The following is a 20,392-nucleotide window of genomic DNA, read 5'->3' as shown; positions in this document are numbered from 1 at the left end:
ATATATGTATATTTATATATATAAAGGATTTTACACAATTCCCAAATACTTTAAAATATATAAAAATTTAATAAATAACCCTGACCATTCTAAAAGCACCATTCAAGGGTAAAATTCCCTTAGAAAATAGATTAGGTGTTGCATATTTGAGTCCCTTTTCAGTGGCATCTGCATGAAACCCTTTCAGATGATGACCAAAGTAAGAAGTCACAGTAAACTAATAAAATTTCAAAGATACTTATTTGAAAAAGGTAAAGCTCAATTACATCAGTCTTTCCCCAGTCCTTGATTAAAAATTCTTGTTGTCCTTCTGTATATCAGCCTACAATAGTTGCCTCAGAAGAACTTAATTTTGGCTAGAAATAAGTGAAAGACTTCAATCCAAATTTACAGAGTTTGTCTGGAAACTAAACCTTTTTTAAAATTCAGTTTTGTTCAGGAGTGCTCAATCATGTAAATGGTTGTGTGTTGCCTTTAATGCAGCCCAAAGGCTCACTCCCAAAAACCCGCTGCCTGTGTCGTCATTAGCTGAAGCATGCACAGGAGGCCAGATCTTAGCCATTGCTGGATTACAGGATCACACACTCCTCCATCAGATTTAACCACGATGAAACCTAATGAGGGTACTATCTCAACCACGTTTTTTTGGGCACATGTTAAATCTGATAATTAAATGGGTTAGCCTCAATTACAGTTAATGAGTGTGCATTACTTAAGCTAACGTAGAGGAGGATGGGGTAAAGGATTCATTGGAAAGACATACGGACCTGCAGTTCCCGATTTCTTTCCTGTGGTTAGCGTATCAACAGTGCAATCCTATGCGGTTTCTCAAGTCTAAATCCACTGGATTTCAGTGAGTTTAAACAGGAATAAATTGCACAGGACTGCACTGCAAGCCAGTTATGATCATGTAATTTCTCATGCCCCTACACTCAGGACAACACATGTATGACAAAGGACTGGAAGGAGACTGGTGCAGCTTCACAACTCTCTACTTAGGACAAGCATCCCCAGTTTTGGCTTACAGTAAATTCTGCCAAACAGTGAACAGACAGTATCCTTTCTGCATCAAAAGCATTCACACTTGAATATATCAGCCATGAGGCGCTCTGTTGCTAAAAGAAAATGAACACTTATTTACAAACTTCTTTTTAGTCTATATACAACTTCAATAGAAATTATATGGAAGATAAATCAGTTAGGAAAAATTAACAGCTGCTTAAAACCACATACATTAGCAAAAAAGTATAAAAATTTATTTTTCACAGTCTGTAAATAGGTTAAAACATCTAGAGAAGAAAAAAGGACATCATCACTGTTTTTTTTCACATTGTCTATATGTGGCTTTAAAAGGTAGATTAAGAGACTCAATTATGAACCAGCCTGTATGAGTTCATATATTAAATCTGATGTTTCGTATATCACTGGTTTTCTAAAATTCTGCATTTATTGTACGTGAAATGTATTAACAGTTCTGCACTACCCTAAACTGTACAATAATCAGTACTGCACAGCACCTAAACAATTCACTGCATGCTTTGCACCTTTAAGGAAATGAGATATGAACTTCAAATGGATAACAACATAGTTCCATGGTAACAGGGTACCATCATGTGACAAGGCACAGTTTAGCTGATGCTGCCAGATCTGAAGTTAATTGTCTGCATGTGAACAAGGGCTTGGATCCAGCGATGCACAAGCAGAAACATAAATGGACATTGCACAGTTCTACTTGCACAAGATCCTGGACAACACCTAGCACTTTCCTCCATATGTATTACAGTGCCCAGAAATTGTAGCACAAGATCTTGAGCAAGAGGAAATGCAAGTGGGGATATAGTAAGTCTGACTTAGTGCAAGCAACTACCACATTCTTTTTCTTGCATTTCTTCTTGCACAAGAGCGGTAGCACAAGCAGTTTTGCACTAGATCCAACCCAAGGACTCAAGGGAAAAATTCAACAGCCATAAGGGTTGCTTCACACAAGACATTTCACTGCACACAGAAGTATTCGTTCAGCTGCACCCAAGCATCTGAAGGTGCGCATGGACAGCCATAACATGGGAAATGGGCAACCATGGATACACAGCCAGCAGCAATTCCATCAATCACACAGCACATTTTTCAGCTGCCACAATGAATGCTGAATTGGAGCTCAATTACACACTAAGGGAGACATAGAGCCACTGCTTAAGATAGCATCCCTTGTGTAATTCTGTTTGATTATGTAATTATATCATGCATTTCCACTCCAGACAACAATGTGAAGCAGGGGCAGGAAAATACACAATTCAATGGCAGGCTTGTGTCTGCAGTTCCACCCTTTACCTGTGGTTGTCTAATTTGCATCTTATGTTATCCATGAGAATACACAACCAGGGATATGTGGGAAATACAGGAAAATATCTGGTGTGAGTCATCCCTTAAGCATGTTTAAGTCTCACAGGAAATCCATGGAACATAAGCATGCAAATGTTCTTAAGACCAGACCTCTAGAGCTGGCCTACACATCCCATGAAGCTTTGTGGTTTTTTTTACAGTACTATATTATGGCTTGATCATTCTTAACCCCACCAGGCAGTGGGAAAGAATAAACACATTGACACAAGTGAGTACACAGAACTCAAAATCTTTTGAATTAGGGTATCGTTGGGAAAGATAACTCCTAGCCCATTAACAGTCCCACTGCAACATTTTGAACCTGAAACCTGTACAATCAAAAAAGATAATTTTGGATAAGTCACTCTTTGGTAAACTCAAACCAGTTTAAACAAGGTTACAGTTAAAATAATTATATTCAAAATAATGTTTAAGACTGACACAGGAGCAAAAGTTAGGAAACACCAAGTTAACTGCCTTTCCCTTCTTTCCTGAACTCACTCTTCTATGGAGTAAGCCAAGCAGCTTACAAAGGCACCATAGCGTAGGTTCGTGGAAAAAGCAAAACTTAACTCCGCGTGCCTGGGCTTCTGTTAGACAGTCTATCACAATGCAATCAAATCTATTTCATTACTTTAGCAAAAGGTTGTTTTAAGCTGATGACACACTGGCGGGTGTTAAGAGGGTGAATGTACAGAAATGTAATCTCCCTTTGGTGCACATACACAGGCAGGGAACCAAAGGAGTTGTGTGTGCAAGAGGAAAGCAACAACAAACACACATATACCTGTGTTCATGTTCAATTCCCCAACTACCTGACCCCCTCACTCTATGCTGTATTGCCTGCCACTCCAGAAAGTTCCTGACCTTCAGGAGAGGTGGGAGAGGAGCGAGGAGCTGTGCACAGCCCTTGGGATCCCAGTCCTAGCCTCTAGTAATAGAAATCAATTTTTTAAAGTGTTGCTTTGGGGGAGTATGGGGATCTCTCAGGCAGCGTTAAAAGGAAAAGGCTGATTACGTACTACCCAGTTTAACTTAAGGCCCCATTTATGGAGCAGACCTGGCTCATCGTAATTTGTAGTAGGGTTAATCCTTATTACTAGATTTCATAACAGTAATGAAAATCTTAGTCTAAAAATACTGCACAAGTCTATTCTCCACAATGCCTAAAATCATTAAAACCTCATACAAAGCTGTAAGCCCTCAAAACCACTGCAAGGCAGTAAACTTAATTCTTTATCAATAACTTGGAAAAGGAAGTGGGGGGTTGGCAAGCTGCTTGCACTCTAGCTGAAATACTTTATAAAATACTTCCATTTTCTCAAGCCCCAGTCACGACTATCATAGCTGTGTTTTCAGTGTTTGCTCCAGAATATTCATTAAATGTATAAGTAGCCTCAGCAGAATGAGAATTTTGAGGGATAATTACATTTTGAAAAAGAAAGGGACACATTTCGTATCAGAACAAAACTTCACAGTAGGGAATCATAAAAATTAAAAGCAAAGGCTCAGATTCAAAAGTCATCACAGTAAAAATATACAAAATCTCATCAAAATCAGCAAAACATTCACACACACACTCGAAATATTGATTGGCACAGGTGCAGCTAGAATTCTATGCAGCATTCGTTGTCCTAGTCAGTTCTGCATCTACAAAAAAGAAACTTCTAATTTGCAAAAGTGGTAACAGCATGCTGCTGCTACATGTAACTGAAAGCATCTGCAACTAGAAAAGTGGGGTCTTAAGAATGACTGACCCACCTGCCTAAGACACCTTTGTTGATGGCCACTAGCCAAGCAAGCACAATGGCTCTGAAGCCACCTCCCCTTCGGCTTCAGCTTGCACCAACCTCACCTCATTTCTGAATTCCTGCACTGCTCCTAACATTCTTTCACCCAGCCAGCCAATCTAGCACTGGTGATAGCTCAACGGCACAGGATGCAGAAATTGATTGGTTGTAGTAGGGGTGGGGGGAGCAACCCGTCTCCCTGAGCACCCTGTGCCACCAGCAGTTGCCCTGTCCCAGACAAGAGTTACGCCCCCAAGTCTCATTCTGCTAAGCCTAAATATATCCAAGTATCATCTTCTCATCTTACACTTATATATGAATGGTTAACAAGATCCACAGGCTTGGATGCTGTTTGGTATGAGCTGAGAGGTGCTCACAGAAATGAACTTTCTAACCTCCCCACCACCACTGCAGCCGACTATGACTTTCAAAATCATACTTTCTGGGGACCAGCAGATCCCAAGAATGGGGACAAAAGGGGAGACCTACTGGATGAGGAAACAGAGAAAAAAATCTCTCTCCCCACCTCTGCTGGCAGAAGTACCTTCTGCCAATGAAAAGCATAGTTAGCATCCAAGCTATATTCTGTTGATTTGGTAGAATTTTTGATACAGTAATATTTGCCAGCTCACACTTTTGAGGTCTGTTCAGGAAAATAAAAACCTTAACTTGAAAGATGTATGGATTTACTAATATTAGGTTTCACATTTTAAATGCTATACTGACCTAAGCAAAAAAGTTAGCACCACATAATTTTTAAAAAAACCTTTGAGGGAAGGGCTGTTAAAAACTGTGAAAACATTTGTTATTGGCTCTTTACTTAAAAATACTGAATAGCCATTGAAACTGTATAGAAGCCAAAAAGGCTTCTCTAATACAATAAGACATATTGCTCATTATTCCCATATTAACATCATTACAAAAAAGTAAAAACAACAAGTGCTTCAGTTTCACTTAAAAATTGTAAATAGGAAGTTACGGTGCACCTGAAAACAGCTCTCTGGAAGAGATCTGCTAAAACACTGTTCTGAAATATTGTAGGTTCTGCTACAACATCCCTAACAATATTATTAAACCAACCTTAATTACTCTGAATATGCGGTAAGATTGGTTTACCTGGTATGCTTCTACAGTACGAGATGAAGGTAGATTCTGAGGAGCGTAAAAACATTTAAAACCACAACGCTACTTTCGGGTTGGCTAATATAACAATACATTTCTATATTAAAAAAGGGTCAGCACCACACATTGTCCAGTTTATACTCTAGACAAAAAAGCCAAACAATCCCTACTGTAAGTTAATATGCTTATGGCATTTGGTTTGTATATGCTATTGGAGCAGAGTTACTTAAATAAAAACACTTTGCTCGCTTTTGGACACAATATTTGAATGTGGAAAGTGTCCAGAGCTTCATGAGACAAAACAGAAAAATTCAGCAAAATTGTAAATAGACGAAAGCCTTGTAGAGAGAAAGAGTTGTCCACTTTCATTTTAAGATACTCCTACATTCATCCCCAACCAGAAGAGAAAACTGAACATTTTATATAGTTTATATATAATAAATATTATATAAAAGTCAAAAAGCTATCAAAATAGTTGTTACAAAAAGAAAAAAAATCAACAACACCCCCCGCCCCGGTAACTCAATATGACACATGGATGGGACTCTGGGAAGCGTTTCCATGCTCCTACATAACATGTTTGGTTAAGGCTGCAATCCTAGCACACAATCTGGGAGTAAGTCACATTGAAGTAAGTGGGATTTAGTTTTAAGTAAACATGCATAGGACTGGGCTGCACAAAGCACAACATGTGAGAACACACTCCCTGGGTGTATCAGCCAACAATCTCTTTCTCTCTACCCATCATCATTCACTGCTGGAATTCCACCCCCAAACCACGTGCATTGCTTTTATAACATTCAAACCCTTTTCCAAGGAGTAAATCTAACCTTTCTTCCTGCAAAACAAAACAGTAGCCTTCTACCCAGGAACAACGTTGAGAAGATTTGCAACATAAAGAAAGTTAAAATGCTGTTACCAAAGCAACAAGAAAAAAAATGCATTGATCAAATGTGCTTTGTTTGGGTTGCACTGAGGGACACAGTACTTTAATCAGATGTATGCATGTCCACACTATAATCCAAAGTTTCGGAGGCTGATGCGTCATCGTCTCTCTGATCCATATAAGCTTCTGTTCGTTCTGGAGATTCTATTCTGCTTCTTACTTCAGCTATGCCAGGATGATTCTTTCGCAGGTGCTGATTTAGAGTCCCTTGAAAAGGAAAACATTTCCCACAGACCTCACAGCGGAAAGGTTTGTCATCTGTATGACCACGGATATGATATTCAAGTTGGTCCTTGCGTGTGTACTTCTTCCCACAATACTTGCACACAAAGGGCGTTATTCCCATATGTAACCTCATGTGTCGGTCAAGACTCCCTTTTTGATTGAAAGACTTCCCACAGTATATACAGATTAACCTTTCACTATACGCGTACATGTGACCTCTCAAATTCCTTTCCCGTGGACCGCTTTCATAACCAGGATGACCTCCTGCAGATTCACCATCGGCTCCTTGCATCAGGCCTGGAACATCACTATGCAGATGACTAGTAGATACCCGTTTCTGACGCCCACGACCTCGGAAAGAGCCTAGCATGGATCTTGAAGAGCTTGAGTTTCTTAGGCTGCCAAAGCCCTCAAATACACTAGCAGACTGTGATGCACCATGGGAATACGAATAAGCATTCTGCAATACAGAGCTATAGGAGCCAACATTGACTGCCACCACTTGCTCCCCATCCACCATTTCAGTATGGTACCCATCATCACCAAGCGAAGAGCTATCTGAACAACTTGGCCTGTCAGATTTTTCCATTTTAACTTTTACCTCAGCAGCCTGACTCTCTCTTACTACCAAGTCACTTTGATCATGATCCCCTTCGATCTGAACTTCATATTCTGAAACACTTCCACTACTTCCGCGATCTGATTGGCCTTCTTCTTGCAGACGGTTGCGCAGAACCTTGGTTGGGGTTGTTTCCATTCTTAGATCACTCCCTGACGTTGACTGTCGCACCTGAGAGCAATAGGGAGGAGAGATTTCTACTGGATTGGCAAAGTAGCTGCTGTCTTTAACCCCATTGTGGTTTTCTGTAGTATCTTCAGCACCAATGGTGACAGAGTCGACTTCACCAACGCTGATCTTTGAATGGATGCTTTCGAGTATCTGTGTGCACTTATCAATGACACATTGCATCTGTAGAAAACTAGCGGCAGTTAGAAAACTAACAACATCTTTTAGTTGCAGTGACATCCTTCCAGTGTAACAAAAAGAAAGCAACTGTTCAAAGACGTCAGGGTTTTTAATAACTGATATTGACAGGCCACTCATGGTACTTAATGCTGAATGGTCACGAAAATAGGGAGAACTGGCAGCTAGAACAGCTTTGTGGGCTCTGAATGGCTGACCCTGAATATGCACAATGATATCACATAGTTTCCCCTGCAGGCGAAGCTCATTCAACTGGCTCAGTACGGTACTGCTGTATTCAGGAACATCAAACTGGATGAAACTGCCGCTGTCCATGTCTTCTGGTGTTAAGTGTAACCTGTAAAAGGCAAAAACGGAGCACTTAGGCCAGAACCGAAAATGCAGTATGCAGTTTTCAAAATGGCAAGCAGCTCATCACCCATGCATGCTAATTCAATTTTAAATTTACGCTGCATCTGATTTGCAAGTTGATGAGAACAAAAATATAAGGCAACTCTTTTACAGGCAGTCTCTCACTTTTACATGCATTTAAAAAGGGCAGAACAGTTAAAAATTATGTGGGATGTGGCTGGTTTAGTGTTGCACGTAGTGATCTTGTAATAACTGGCAGCATCACAGGTTGCTACTGTTTAAGTTACTGAAAATCTGTGGAAATACAGATTTGAATGTGACTATATCTAAGAGGATCTTCAGCTACTAATGCTTGTTTGGATCAGGTATGCCAAGACTCTTTATCCTAACCAGTTAAACCATTATAAAGGACCCTGAAAATACTAAGAATAAAAAATTGGCCATGCAAGGGAAAAAGGAATACATTTTGAAAGAATGTTTTAAGCAGCACTTAAAAATCGCTGATGCAAATTAGCATGTCATGCAATGTAAAGTTGCAGATAGTTCTGCAATACACTGAAGTTCCTTCCTTTTGTGGTTCTAAGGTTGGGTTTCTCAATTGTTTTCCTTGGTAGGCTCCTTAAATGAAAAACAAATGCCTGAATCTATTTGATAAACAATACAAAAACCTTCATTAGGTATTAATTGCTATCAAAAGTAAAAAGGACCAATTATTACATAACTAAATGACATAACATCAAGGATGCCTGAATCTATTCTTCATTCTCCAAAGTAACAGCTGTTAGACAAACAGTAAAGAGTCACCATTTAGCTTAATTGTCATGGTAACTATGTACTATGGTCAACAGTAAATACAAGAGGGGGATCCGCAAGGACTTCTCCGGAGAGGAAATCCCATTTACTACCCCCTCCCTCTCTCCATCAAGTTCTGCTTTCCCGCACTTGAGCTTCCTGCCATCCACCCACTCTTTCTCTCCCCCTTTCTGTCTGCTTGTTCACCTCTGCAGTACTGCTGACATGGCAAAATGAGGAAGAGGGAGGCAATGGCAACCCAGCAAGCCACCCAACCTGGTGTGTGTGTGCGCGTGCACATGCACACACACACAGAGGACTTTTGGGAAGGCCCCCCCAAAAGCAACTGCCCTCCTCCTAGAGTGGACCCATCACTGTTGTACTAAGCCTGAGGTACTCTCAGAAACCAGTGAGATTTTTCAGTTTTTCAAGTGCCTGAAAAGCCAGGACAAGAGGAGCTCCCATACTTCCTGAGGTTGGAAGAAGGCTTTTGCACTCTTGATTAGACAACAAAATGCACCTGCCTGTGGCAAGCTGGTGAATCCCAAGCTCAAGCATTTATACATTATAATCAAAGTACTCTGTGCTACAGATTCAACACCCTGTGCCCACAAAGCCGTATACAGCCCACAAGCTATAAATCCCAGCCTGACAGGTGCTCTTCTACTCTCTTTTGTAGAGTCAGGCAGGCAGCTAATATAGGTAGTTTATCAATCCCCTGATGGGCTGTTCCACATGGCTAGCAGGCTGCATTGGGCTCTGTTGGTCACAAGCAATTACACAAACATACTGCACTACAACCATTAAATACAAAATGTCAAGTCAGACATCAAAATGAAAAAAATAAGAATATATATTGCTAAATCTTGGTTTTTCTCTTTTCTAGCAAAATAGCCATATTTACCCTGTTTCCTGCTTTGTTTATTCCAGGAACTGGAAAAAATGCAAAAAGCTTTCCATTATATTCCATTACAGAGTAAAATGCCAAAAACTACAGCAAGAGGCAAATAAGTGCCCATCACAATAAAAGATTATAGGAAAAAACACCATGCTGTCATCTTGTCAAATTGATGAACTAGGTCTCAGAAATGCCTTTCCTATTGCAATTCAGAGTCTGAGGAGCTGTAGAGATAGTGTTGTAAAGCCTACATTGGCGACTATAAAAGAAATCTCTCAATTTTCTGATCTTAGTAATGAAAAAATTCATCAGTTTGGGTATAAGCTGGATCTCTTGAGGAAAGAACCAGGCAATGAAATTGCATTTATGTTTCTCCATCATGAAAGGCATCACTAAATCTGACTCCAGAAAACCTAAATCCTTAAATGGCTGACCACCAGGGCTTTTTTTCAGCGGGAACGTGGTGGAACGGAGTTCCGGCACCTCTTAAAAATGGTCACATGGCTGGTGGCCCTTCCCCCTGATCTCCAGACAGAGGGAGTTTAGATTGCCCTCCGTGCCGCTCAGCAATCTAAACTCCCCTCTGTCTGGAGATCAGGGGGCAGGGCCACTGGCCATGTGACCATTTTTGCCGAGGGCAATTAAAACTTTAAACTGCCCCCCCCCCGTTCCAGCTGACCAAAAGTGACGTCATTGTGCGGTCTTGAGTTCCACCACCTCTTTTCCCAGAAAAAAGCCCTGCTGACCACACATACAATCCAAGGCACAGAAAGACTTCTAGAAAGCAAGTCAATCATATTTCGATGAAGCATATTCACCATCTTCCATATTAACTACTGTCGTTCCCCCCACCCCCCGCAAGCTGTGTGGTGTCAGAGCTATCTGGTTGCCTAGGAATTAAAAGCATCTGTCCATGATCCCCACAGTATATAACAGTTGCACAAATGATGCATTAAAGTCAGAATTATTTGGGTTAGCTGTAAAAGCAAAAATACTCAACTGCTATAACTAAAAGGGTAGAGACATGGGGGGGGGAATCTGAATTCTACACCATGGAGCCCAGATTTAGAGCCTTGAAAATGCAAATTCTGTAGTCAGTATAATATATGCAAATCACCTGCTTATTTTACAAGAATATGTTCAATATACTTGCTTATCTACAGGACTTGTATTCATTCTGTGTGGTGCAACAGAAGGAAGAGATAATGATACTCTGTGAAGGGAAGGATGCTCTGGCCTCTGCCACCAAAAAGCCAAATAGTAACCACCACCACCAACAGACTGGCTTGACCACATGTGAATATAAATGTTCACTTCCTTTTCAACATTATCAGACTGAAACCCCTCCTTCAGTTTGGTGTAGAGGTTAGGAGCGCAGGACTCTAATCTGGAGAACCAGGTTTGATTCCCCGCTCTTCCACTTGAAGCCAGCTGGGTAACCTTGGATCAGTCACAGCTCTTCCAGAGCTCTCTCAGCCTCACCCACTTCACAGGGTGATTGCTGTAGGGATAATAATAACATACTTTGTAAACCGCTTTGAGTCAGTGTTAAGTCGGTCCTAAAGGGCACCATATAAATTGATTATATTATTATTATTATTATTATTATTATTAATTTTCCCTTCGCTCCCTTTCCTTCTGTATCATCCCTTTTTAGAATGAGAGTAGGGCCACTTTGGGAGACAATTGTCTGGAAACCGAGATATACATAAGCTACCAGCCAATCCCAATTTAAAAAACAAGAAGAAAGTGAGAGTCATTGGGGAACATGACAAAAAGCCCGTAAAACTGAGGTACATACCCATGCACGGTAAAAATTTTCATCACCTCAGCCTTGAAGCTTCTAGCAAACACTTGCTTGCTCATGCTCCAACCCATCCAGAAACATGTTTCATGTCATTGGCAGAAAATCTAAATGGCAGAAAATCTTACAAATGAACAAAGGGGCAGTTCACTTGCATGTGCCTCATTGAAACAAACAGGAGTAGATCATTTCAGCTACTGCACTCTAGCACAGCTCTTGTCCCCTTCATTGTAAAGGAGAACTCATGGACAGATAATAATAATAACTGCACTTATATACTGCTTTTTTAGATAGATTAGTGCCTCACTCAAAGCAGTGAACAAGGTCAGTTTTATAATTCCCACAATACAGCTGGGGCTAAGAAGAATGGCTTACCCAAGGCCACCTGCAGGGCTTATGACAATAATGGGATTCGAACCAGCAGAGTGCTGATTCACAGCTCAACCACTTAATCACTATGAGTCAAGCTACAAATGACGCCTGACACAGGTTGGACACTTGTCAGCTTACCTCAAGTTGTGATGGGAAATGTAGGCATCCTGGTCTTACAGCTTGGCTCTCCATTTAATTGAAGTTTACAGAAACCCACACACACCTCCAGCGGAGGGGAAGGGGGGCACCCGGCAAGAGCCCGATGCCTGCACTCCCCTCCTGACCGCATGTTCTCCCTCCCATAGACTGCCGCTCTGTAAATTCAATTAAATGGAGAGCCAAGCTGCAAGACCAGGATGCCTACATTTCCCATCAAAACTTGAGAGAAGCAGACAAGTGTCCAACCTGTGTCAGGTGTCACTTGTAGCTTGGCTCTATGCTATAGCAGCTCCAAGAGTCAGATAACAATCTCACACTCAGCTGCCTTTGTGTCCTGAAACTGCAGCAATCACCTCCCCTACCCTCATAGGAAGATGATCTCTGAACAAACCTTGTTACGATAACAAGTAGGAACTTTTATTTTTGTTGTGTTCGCAGGATTCTATATTATATATAGTTTGCTTATATACCACTCTTCTGGACGGGTTACTGCCCACTCAGAGCAGTGAACAAAGTCAGTGTTATCCCCACAATCCAGCTGGGGAGCTGGGGCTGAGAGGAGTGGCTTACCAAGGCTAATGCCAGCAGTGGGGGTTGAACCAGCAGAGTGCTGATTTGGAGTCCAACCACTTCACCACTATGCTATAGTGAATATATACTAAATATATATATTTAGTATATATAGTGAATATATACTAAATGTCAGAATCAAATCTTAGGTTATGCAGTACAATGCATGCCAAGTATTTGAAGACAAACAAGCATAAACTAATAAGTGGACTGACTTCAGTTGTAATGTTAGAATGGCTGTGATCCTCCGCCGTGTGTTTTTATAAAACCAGAATGCAGAAGCTTAAAATTTATCACCTGCAGAATGCAGGAATCTTAACGTCAATCATTTGCACAAGCCTATTTGAAAGAAACAGGATCTGTGTCCCAATCGGTGTTAAGTGATCCTAGACATGAACACAGCTGCTTAAGAATTTAAGAAGAGTCTTTCTAGTTCAGACTAAGGTCACGCAGTCCAGCATCCTTTGCAATAATCCCAGCACCCGTCAAGCTCAAAGTGGCCCACCAGAAACGGGACAACTGTACACCTTCTGTCTACCTTTGCTTTAGCTTACCCAATTAAATATTTATTTATTTAGTACATTTTTATTCCACCCTTCCTCCAAAGAGCTCAGGGTTCCATACACTGCTTTCCCCTATTCCATTTTAAGGTACCTTAAGTTAAGACACCAATGAGCTAAGGTCACCCAATCAGCTTTATTATAGTTAAGCAGGGATCTGAATGCAGGTCTCACAGCTCCTAGTCCAACATTCTGACCACTACACCACATTGGTGCTCAGATTGATTAGAGAGGCCGTGATAACCAAAGCAGCACAGAATGGATAAAATTTTGAATATATAACTATATACATCAGCTAGAATCTTTAGGTTGATGATTTAAAATAGTTGGCATCTCAGTTTAAGAATACTAACAGCTTAGCCTTACCATACAATAGTGTTGATTCTGTTTGTTGAGAGCCAGTTTGGTGTAGTGGTTAAGAGTGTCAGGACTCTAATCTGGAGAACTGGGTTTGATTCCCCACTCCTCCACTTGAAGCCAGCGCGGTGACCTTGGGTCAGTCACAGCTTCTAGGAGCTCTCTCAGCCCCTCCCACCTCACAAGGTGATTGTTGTGGGGATAATAATACATACTTTGTAAACCACTCTGAGGGGGTGTTAAGTTGACCTGAAGGGCAGTATATAAATTGAATGCTGTTATTGTTATTATTGTGATTTCAACAACATCTGCACTGCTAAATTCAAAACGAAGTTTAGGAAGTAGTTTGCAGAGTCCCTAATACACTCTGTTTTAAACAGCCATTTGCATTTCCAGAAAGGATATTAGGAACAAAATCAGTACGGACAGCTTATTTCTAAAAGTTATCACAACCAAAAAGATAATTTCCTAGCCTAATTTAAACCATGAAGGATTAGGGAATTACTTCCTAGCAGCGCTTGGCAGTATTACAAAAGTGGGATCGTGCACAAGTCAATTTTTTGTGATTTACATGGCAATCCCTCTCGAGGGTCAAGATAGTTATGGGTTCCTAGTCTTGCAGCACAGATAATTAGAAGATAACATAATTAGCTCCTTTTAATTTGTAATTTGCTTCAAAAGTAATACAAAAAAGGCAAATCACTCTTAGCTGTCCTCTATTTAAAACAGAAAAGAGAAACCACCCAATTTCAAAACAGTTCTACAAAATCTGATGTCCCTTAGGTTTTTTATACTAGCTGATCATTAAACTGATTCTTTATACTATACAGGTGAATCCACTGGATTTTAGAACATTAGGTACCCATTGTGAAGAGATGCAAAATAGTCAGCAAGCTTTGGTAGGAAGTTATTAAACAAAACTGGGGATGGGTGGAAGAGATGCTGATGGTATAGCACATATTAGAGGTCAATCTGCAACATGGGGCGCTCTTCTGATAACAATTCAAGGGGCTCAATTACCTTCCTCTTAAGACTGACACATGTTGCAGACAGGCCTCCATGTCCTGCCCCAGCAACATCTTTTTCTTTTCTCCTCACTACCCTTTAACATTCAGCATGAAGAATTACATGAAATGCAAAAGCCAGGTAACTATTGTATGACTTGAAAGGAATAATAATAATATATTGTACTACTATCACTACTTGGAGGTGGTTGCACAAGCTTGCGGGGGGGGGGGGGGAATCTTTGCTTCTAAAAACGGACCAGTGTAGCTAGCTGCATTTTTGTTTCTTCTAAGCTGTTTCAGACAAATGCCACAACAAGCAGCCTTCTGGTGCCAAACATGGGTACTCAGTGGTCTAAGAAAGCTCACCCTGACCCCTATGGAACAGTACACACAAGATCACCATGGAGGAAGCTTATCTATATGAAAGGGCACCTGCATGGTTCTCACTCTCCCTTGCTAGATCTAAATGTGGAACATACATGTACAAAATTCTCAGATACCTTAGCACAGGGTTCCTCAACGTGGTGCCCGTGGACACAATTGTGTCCACCAACACCTCTTATGGAGTCCACCAAGTATTTTTAGAAAATGGGTGGATTCAGGTGGGGCTTTTGCAAAGCATGGCTTCAGATTTGCCACTGGATTATTGATAGGATACGCAGATTTTTAAAAACAGTGCTTTAGCACAAAATGCTTCCACAGCACAAGGATCTTCATTGTGTGACTGAAGGTAAACTGTAGCAGCTATTTTGTGCCTGGCTTCACCTTCTGCAGCAGCTATTTTGTTGCTGCACCCACTACACCAGGTCAGAATTCCAAATGTGTCCACAGCCTCAAAAAGGTTGAAGATCCTTGCCTTAGCATAAGTTTATCATATCTTCTCAGTTATCACTTGAATGCATTAAACTGCTATTCTGTTATGGTGTATAGTTTATAGTTTAAATAAAGAAAATTCAAACTATTAAACTGCTATTCTGGGTCAATCTGGGAGGCAAAATGACAAAAAACTGGCTGTGTGAACTCACCTTTAGAATAAAACAGCTCATTTATAGTGAAAGAGGCCAACCAGTTAAAGGCAGCCAGAACTGGCTTTTTTGTGTAAAGAACAAAGAACAAGTGACATATTTTGGTGTTTTGCTCTCTTCCTGATTTCCAGAGCAGCTGAATATATAAATACATACATGAATACATGTACATATATAAATACATGTAGCTGCTTTATACCAAGTCATACTATTGATCCATCCACCCCACTGTTGTTTATTCCAGCTGGCACCAGCCTCCTACATTTCATGCAGAAGACTTTTCTAGCCCTGTAAACAACTCTGCTTTAATTGGAGATTGAACCAACAACATGCAAAGGAGGTGTTCTACCACTGAGTTAAGCATCCTCCTATAAGAGTGCTGAGATTTATATGTTTAATTCCAAAACAGCAGTGATTTTTATCTTCCTTGAAGACATTGCAAAACTCCAATGGAACAACATGGCAGAAGGACAGCAAGAACCCTTCCCTCCACTGCTCAGATAAAACTGTAGATATAACCAAAGGTCTCTGCATAAACAACTGAACACAGAGAGGCCCAATATGTACAATTCATCCCCCTCTACAGAAAGGAGGGAGGGGGAAGACACACAAACAGGGTCTGTATGCAATCAACTGTTCACATGGGGAAATCATCACACAAACAGATATCTATGTAGTGAAGGGCCAGGATTGCTGTTGCGCTGCTGCCCAGTGAACACATGGAGTGGTGCAAAGCATTTTGAGGTGCTTGGATTCAAGCTCATCAAGACTCTTATCTTGTCTATGTGGGTGCAGTTATAAACTACCAGAAATGTTAATCTCACATCATTTTGTCTATCTCATTCACTACAACAACATTTGTTATAGGAACAGATGTTCCTTGATCACGCCTCCACAACAAGCCTTACAACCCTGGAGCTGATACCAACACTTTTCAAAGCTGTGCATATTGACCTCACCATGACGATATGAAATAAATATAGATAGTAGATAAAAATCACCCTGGTTTTGACTACACTTTTCTGACATAGTTAGAAGGAAACCATATTCTAGGAATCAGTAAACATGACTTCTAAATAAGTGTCTACATGTAGGTTAGAGAGCCTACTGAACATTCAGACATCAGCGCTGAGTGAAAGAGAGCCCCTGCAATCAAATTTACAAGTAGTAATTTGCCCAGTCATCTGGAACAAGTAAGAATTTGTTCTAAATGAACAACTGGAGGGGAGCTCGGGTAACGTGCTCTTTCCTATCAATATGCTACAAATTGCTTACAAAAGTACATGCAAGCAGGAAGGTAAAAAGCCAGGCTGGTCTCTCCTGTGGCACTGGACATCAGTACAAAAGACAGCTTGACTCTATGGTAGAAAAAACATCAAACACAGCTGACTGCACTGGTCCCTTGTCCCCTCTCCCCACCAACTCCAACGGCACAGATCTACTTATTCTGTGTGGCCTGTATCATGAAATATGAAAAGAAACTGTGTCATGACATTAATAGCAACCATTGTGAAGAATGTCCTCAAAACAGCCACGTTGAACATTTTGGGTTACTATAAATATGCAGGAAACCTTCAGAACACCTTATGAAAATAATCCAACAGACATTATAGAAGATTTACTATTTATAAATCAGGTTAGCTCATTTTTAACTCCAGTTCCTTCCCATTTTACATGTCAAAATTACACTAAGTACACAAAATGAAATTATAGACTAAATGTTTTAGGAGGGCAGAAAAAGATGCAAGTATGGATTTAGCACAAGAGAGCTCTCAGTGGGTATCTGAGGTCACTAGCAATGGGAGTACAATTAATTGCACTGTGGCAAGAGCTGCCTTGCAGACTCATTTGCTAGTTCATTTGGCAGGGTCTGTCCAGGGATTTCCATCTACCCTTGCTACTGACAACCTCAAGTCTTTACCCCATCCCCAATCCACTTCATCCATTTACTGAAAAGAAAGTTTTACTAACACAAGAGTAAAATCAAATAACTGTGAACATACATTTCACCCAACAGACTTGGGAAGCCAAAAGCAGTAAGACACATTTCTTGGGCACAGTTCACCACACAACTATACATAGTTTCACCAGGTCTGTTAGCCATGTATTGGGGAGAAAATTGTTTTTCTACTTGTTAAAATACCAAGCTACAATAAATGATGTTACTTCTTGCAGCTACAGAGCAAGGCACTCATAAAATACATCCTCTCTGCAGCAAGTTACAAAAAATCTTCTGCCACCTACCTATGTAAAAACTTGCTCCCTATAAATACATGAAGACCACTCCCCATTTAACCCAGTATTGCACAATCTGACTGGTTTTCCAAAGTCTCCAGCTAGGGTCTTCCACAGTGCTGCTTTCAGAGTCCTTTAACTAAAAGCCAGGGTGGTACAGTGGTTACACTGTTGTATTAGGATGTGACTCGCACAAATGCATACCCCATAAAACTGAAAGAGTGAGCTTGAGTCAGTCAGGGACCAACCCTGGGGCTTCGTACACAAAATGTATGTGTTCTGGCACTTAGCTTTGATGATAACCATAATATCCTTCACTTTAAAAAGGAACAGCCAAGATTCTGGTCCACTAGCTTCTTAAAAGCCAATTGGATTTCCAGGGTATGAGCTTTTGAGAGTCAAAGTTTAGTCTCGAAAACTCATACCCTAGAAATTTAGTCAGTCTTTAAGGTATTACTGGACCCAAATCTTGCTCTTCTACTACAGATCAGCATGACTACCCATTTGAAACTATTCTGAAAAGGAAAGGATCTTCAAAAATAAAAATTATAATAATTCTCTACAGTATACCAGCTTGCAGGGTACACAGCACACACTTGCTTCCGAAGAGAATACTCTATCATCTAAGTCAGAAGAGTACATTCACATTCCCCTCTTTCACAACTAGCATATGAGAGAACACTGGATCCCACAAAAGGTACTACTGTCCTAACAATGAAGTTTTTAAAGATCACCACTCAGCTAGCACATCCTTCACTCAACTAAGCATAAGGCTTCAATCCAAACAGCCTGTGTATCCCTTACAGCCAAGTTTTCATGAACTGTCAGCACCAGTCCTTGAGCACAGAAAATAATGCAAAAAATATGAAACATCTATGAAGAAACCTTCATGTTACACTCCAGACCCACCAAAAATCAAAGCTATCATACTCTAGGGGCGGCCAGGATGGAGCAAAAGCCGTATGTTGCAAACCCTAGGCAGACTTCTGCCCCTCAGACTACCCATGTAGAACCACCTCCTCCTATCTTCCTCCAAATCCTTCATTAAAATCCACTTCTCTGATAAAACCTTTACTTTATGCTACCTTACACAAAAGCAGATAATTGGTCCATCTAGCTCAGTGCTTGTTTTTTTTGGCAGTAGCTGTACCTTGTTCCACACAAAACCTTTAGCTTAGCTAAAGGTTTTCTCCTCCTAAGACTACAACATAAGACTTCTTTACTGGAGATTCCAAAATCTGGGACCCTGTTGCCCAGCACTGCCATGCCACCAACAAACCCTTCCTTCTCCTGTCAGGGAAACAACTCGGAATTTTCTTGACATGCTTACATAAAAGAGTTTCAATCAGGTAGCCTTGTTAATGTGCAGCAGAAAAGCAAGATTCGGGTCCAGTAGTACCTTACAGACCAACCAGATTTCTGTAGGAGCTTTCCAGAGTCAAGGCTTTCGCGACTATACACAAACACCTCCTGTCAGAGATGAGGCGATAACCGATATTAAGAAAGCCCTGTGGCACTTTTTAGGCTGAGCTTTGTCGGGCTATGCATGAAGGCTACTTTGTCAGATGCAAGTGGGGCTGCACTGAGACCAGGGGAGTTACTCCTAGTCAGCCACCCACATCCACTATGCCGGCCAAACTAGGCAGAGATCCCAATCCCTCCTGCTCAAAGAGAAAGCCCTCCCGCCTCAGCCAAAGGGGACGCCTGCCTGCCCCTCTTCCTTCGGGGCTTAGAAGCTACCAAGACTGGTGAAGGGAGCGGCTGAAAGCGTGACACGCGCCGCCACCCCTTCTCCTCCTTCCTTTTTCTCTCACCTGAAGGGCGTCGGAGTCTCCTCACATGGCGGGTCCGCCGGAGGGAGCTCGGCCCGGCCCGAGTGCCACCTTCCCTCCGGCGCCTCCGCTGCAGCCCTCAGCCAGCAGCGCCCGGAAGCGACTCCTTCGCTCCCAAGAGCCACTTCCGCTACCGGGGCCAAAGGCGGTGGGCGGGGCTGAGAGGCAGCAGGAGACCCGCCTTGACCACGCCCACTCTGCCTGCCACGCCCACTCCTGCTGCGCGCCGCCGGCCTGCCGGGTGGAGGGGGCGGGGCGTATGTCTGAGGGCTGCGCGCTCTTCCCGCTTTTAACGGCCGCGGAGAGTTTTCCTGCTCTTTGGCCCTTCCCTTTAGGGAAAAAGGTCTAAGAGGAGATTTCTTGTTTAAGCAGCATAGTAGTTAATGAAAACATAGTGTAAATAATGGTGCCGTTCATGAAAGAACAACAGCAACAACAATTTCTATACCACCTCTCAGGACAACTTAACACCCCCCGCAGAGCTGTTTCCAAAGCGTGTTATTATTATCCTCACGTCCATCACCTTGTGAGGTGGGTGGGGCTGAGAGAGCTGGGACTGACCCAAGGTCACCCAGATGGCTTCAAGTGGAGGAGAGGGAAATCAAATCTGGTTCTCCAGATTAGAGTCCAAAATTAGAAAAGAGAAAACGCTTTATAGAGCTCGATGCTTGAAATTTCCCTGGAAAGTTAGTTGGTTTTTAAGGTGCTGCTGGACCTGAATCTTGCTAGGGTTGCCAACTACAGGTTGGGAAATTTTTGGAGATCTTTTGGGTAGAGTCTGAAGAGGGGAGGTGCCTCAGCTGCATATAATGCCATAGAATCGGCACCAAGGGAGCTATTTTCTCCAAGGGAACTGGTTGGTTCCTGCTGCTTGGAGAGCACTTGGAATTCCAGATCTGGTCCTGCCAGGAGATTGGCAAACCTAAATCTGGTGGGTCTTTAAAGTCGTACTGGACTAAATCTTGCCCTTCGTAGAGCTTGAC

The 20,392-nt window shown here is 41.6% G+C and overlaps 1 protein-coding gene across 1 annotated transcript; it reads right to left on the bottom strand.

Annotated features, from left to right (window-relative positions):
• Nucleotides 1-5,802: 5,802 nt before the first annotated feature.
• Nucleotides 5,803-19,473, bottom strand: ZBTB34 (zinc finger and BTB domain containing 34). Its single transcript, XM_054998334.1, has 2 exons — nucleotides 19,392-19,473; nucleotides 5,803-7,784 (listed from the first exon to the last, which is right to left on the bottom strand). Exon 2 carries the CDS (start codon nucleotides 7,760-7,762, stop codon nucleotides 6,281-6,283), a length of 1,482 nt encoding a protein of 493 aa, XP_054854309.1. The 5' UTR covers nucleotides 7,763-7,784; nucleotides 19,392-19,473; the 3' UTR covers nucleotides 5,803-6,280.
• Between the last annotated feature and the right edge of the window lie 919 nt (nucleotides 19,474-20,392).

The sequence above is a fragment of the Eublepharis macularius genome, chromosome 14, assembly GCF_028583425.1.
Source record: "Eublepharis macularius isolate TG4126 chromosome 14, MPM_Emac_v1.0, whole genome shotgun sequence".
Classification (NCBI taxonomy): Eukaryota; Metazoa; Chordata; class Lepidosauria; order Squamata; family Eublepharidae; genus Eublepharis; species Eublepharis macularius.
This window is presented reverse-complemented; position numbering and strand designations above follow the sequence as displayed.

Coding starts and splice junctions, on each gene's coding strand:
- ZBTB34 (XM_054998334.1), bottom strand. CDS start 7,762: ATGGACAGCGGCAGTTTCATCCAGTTTGATGTTCCTGAATACAGCAGT.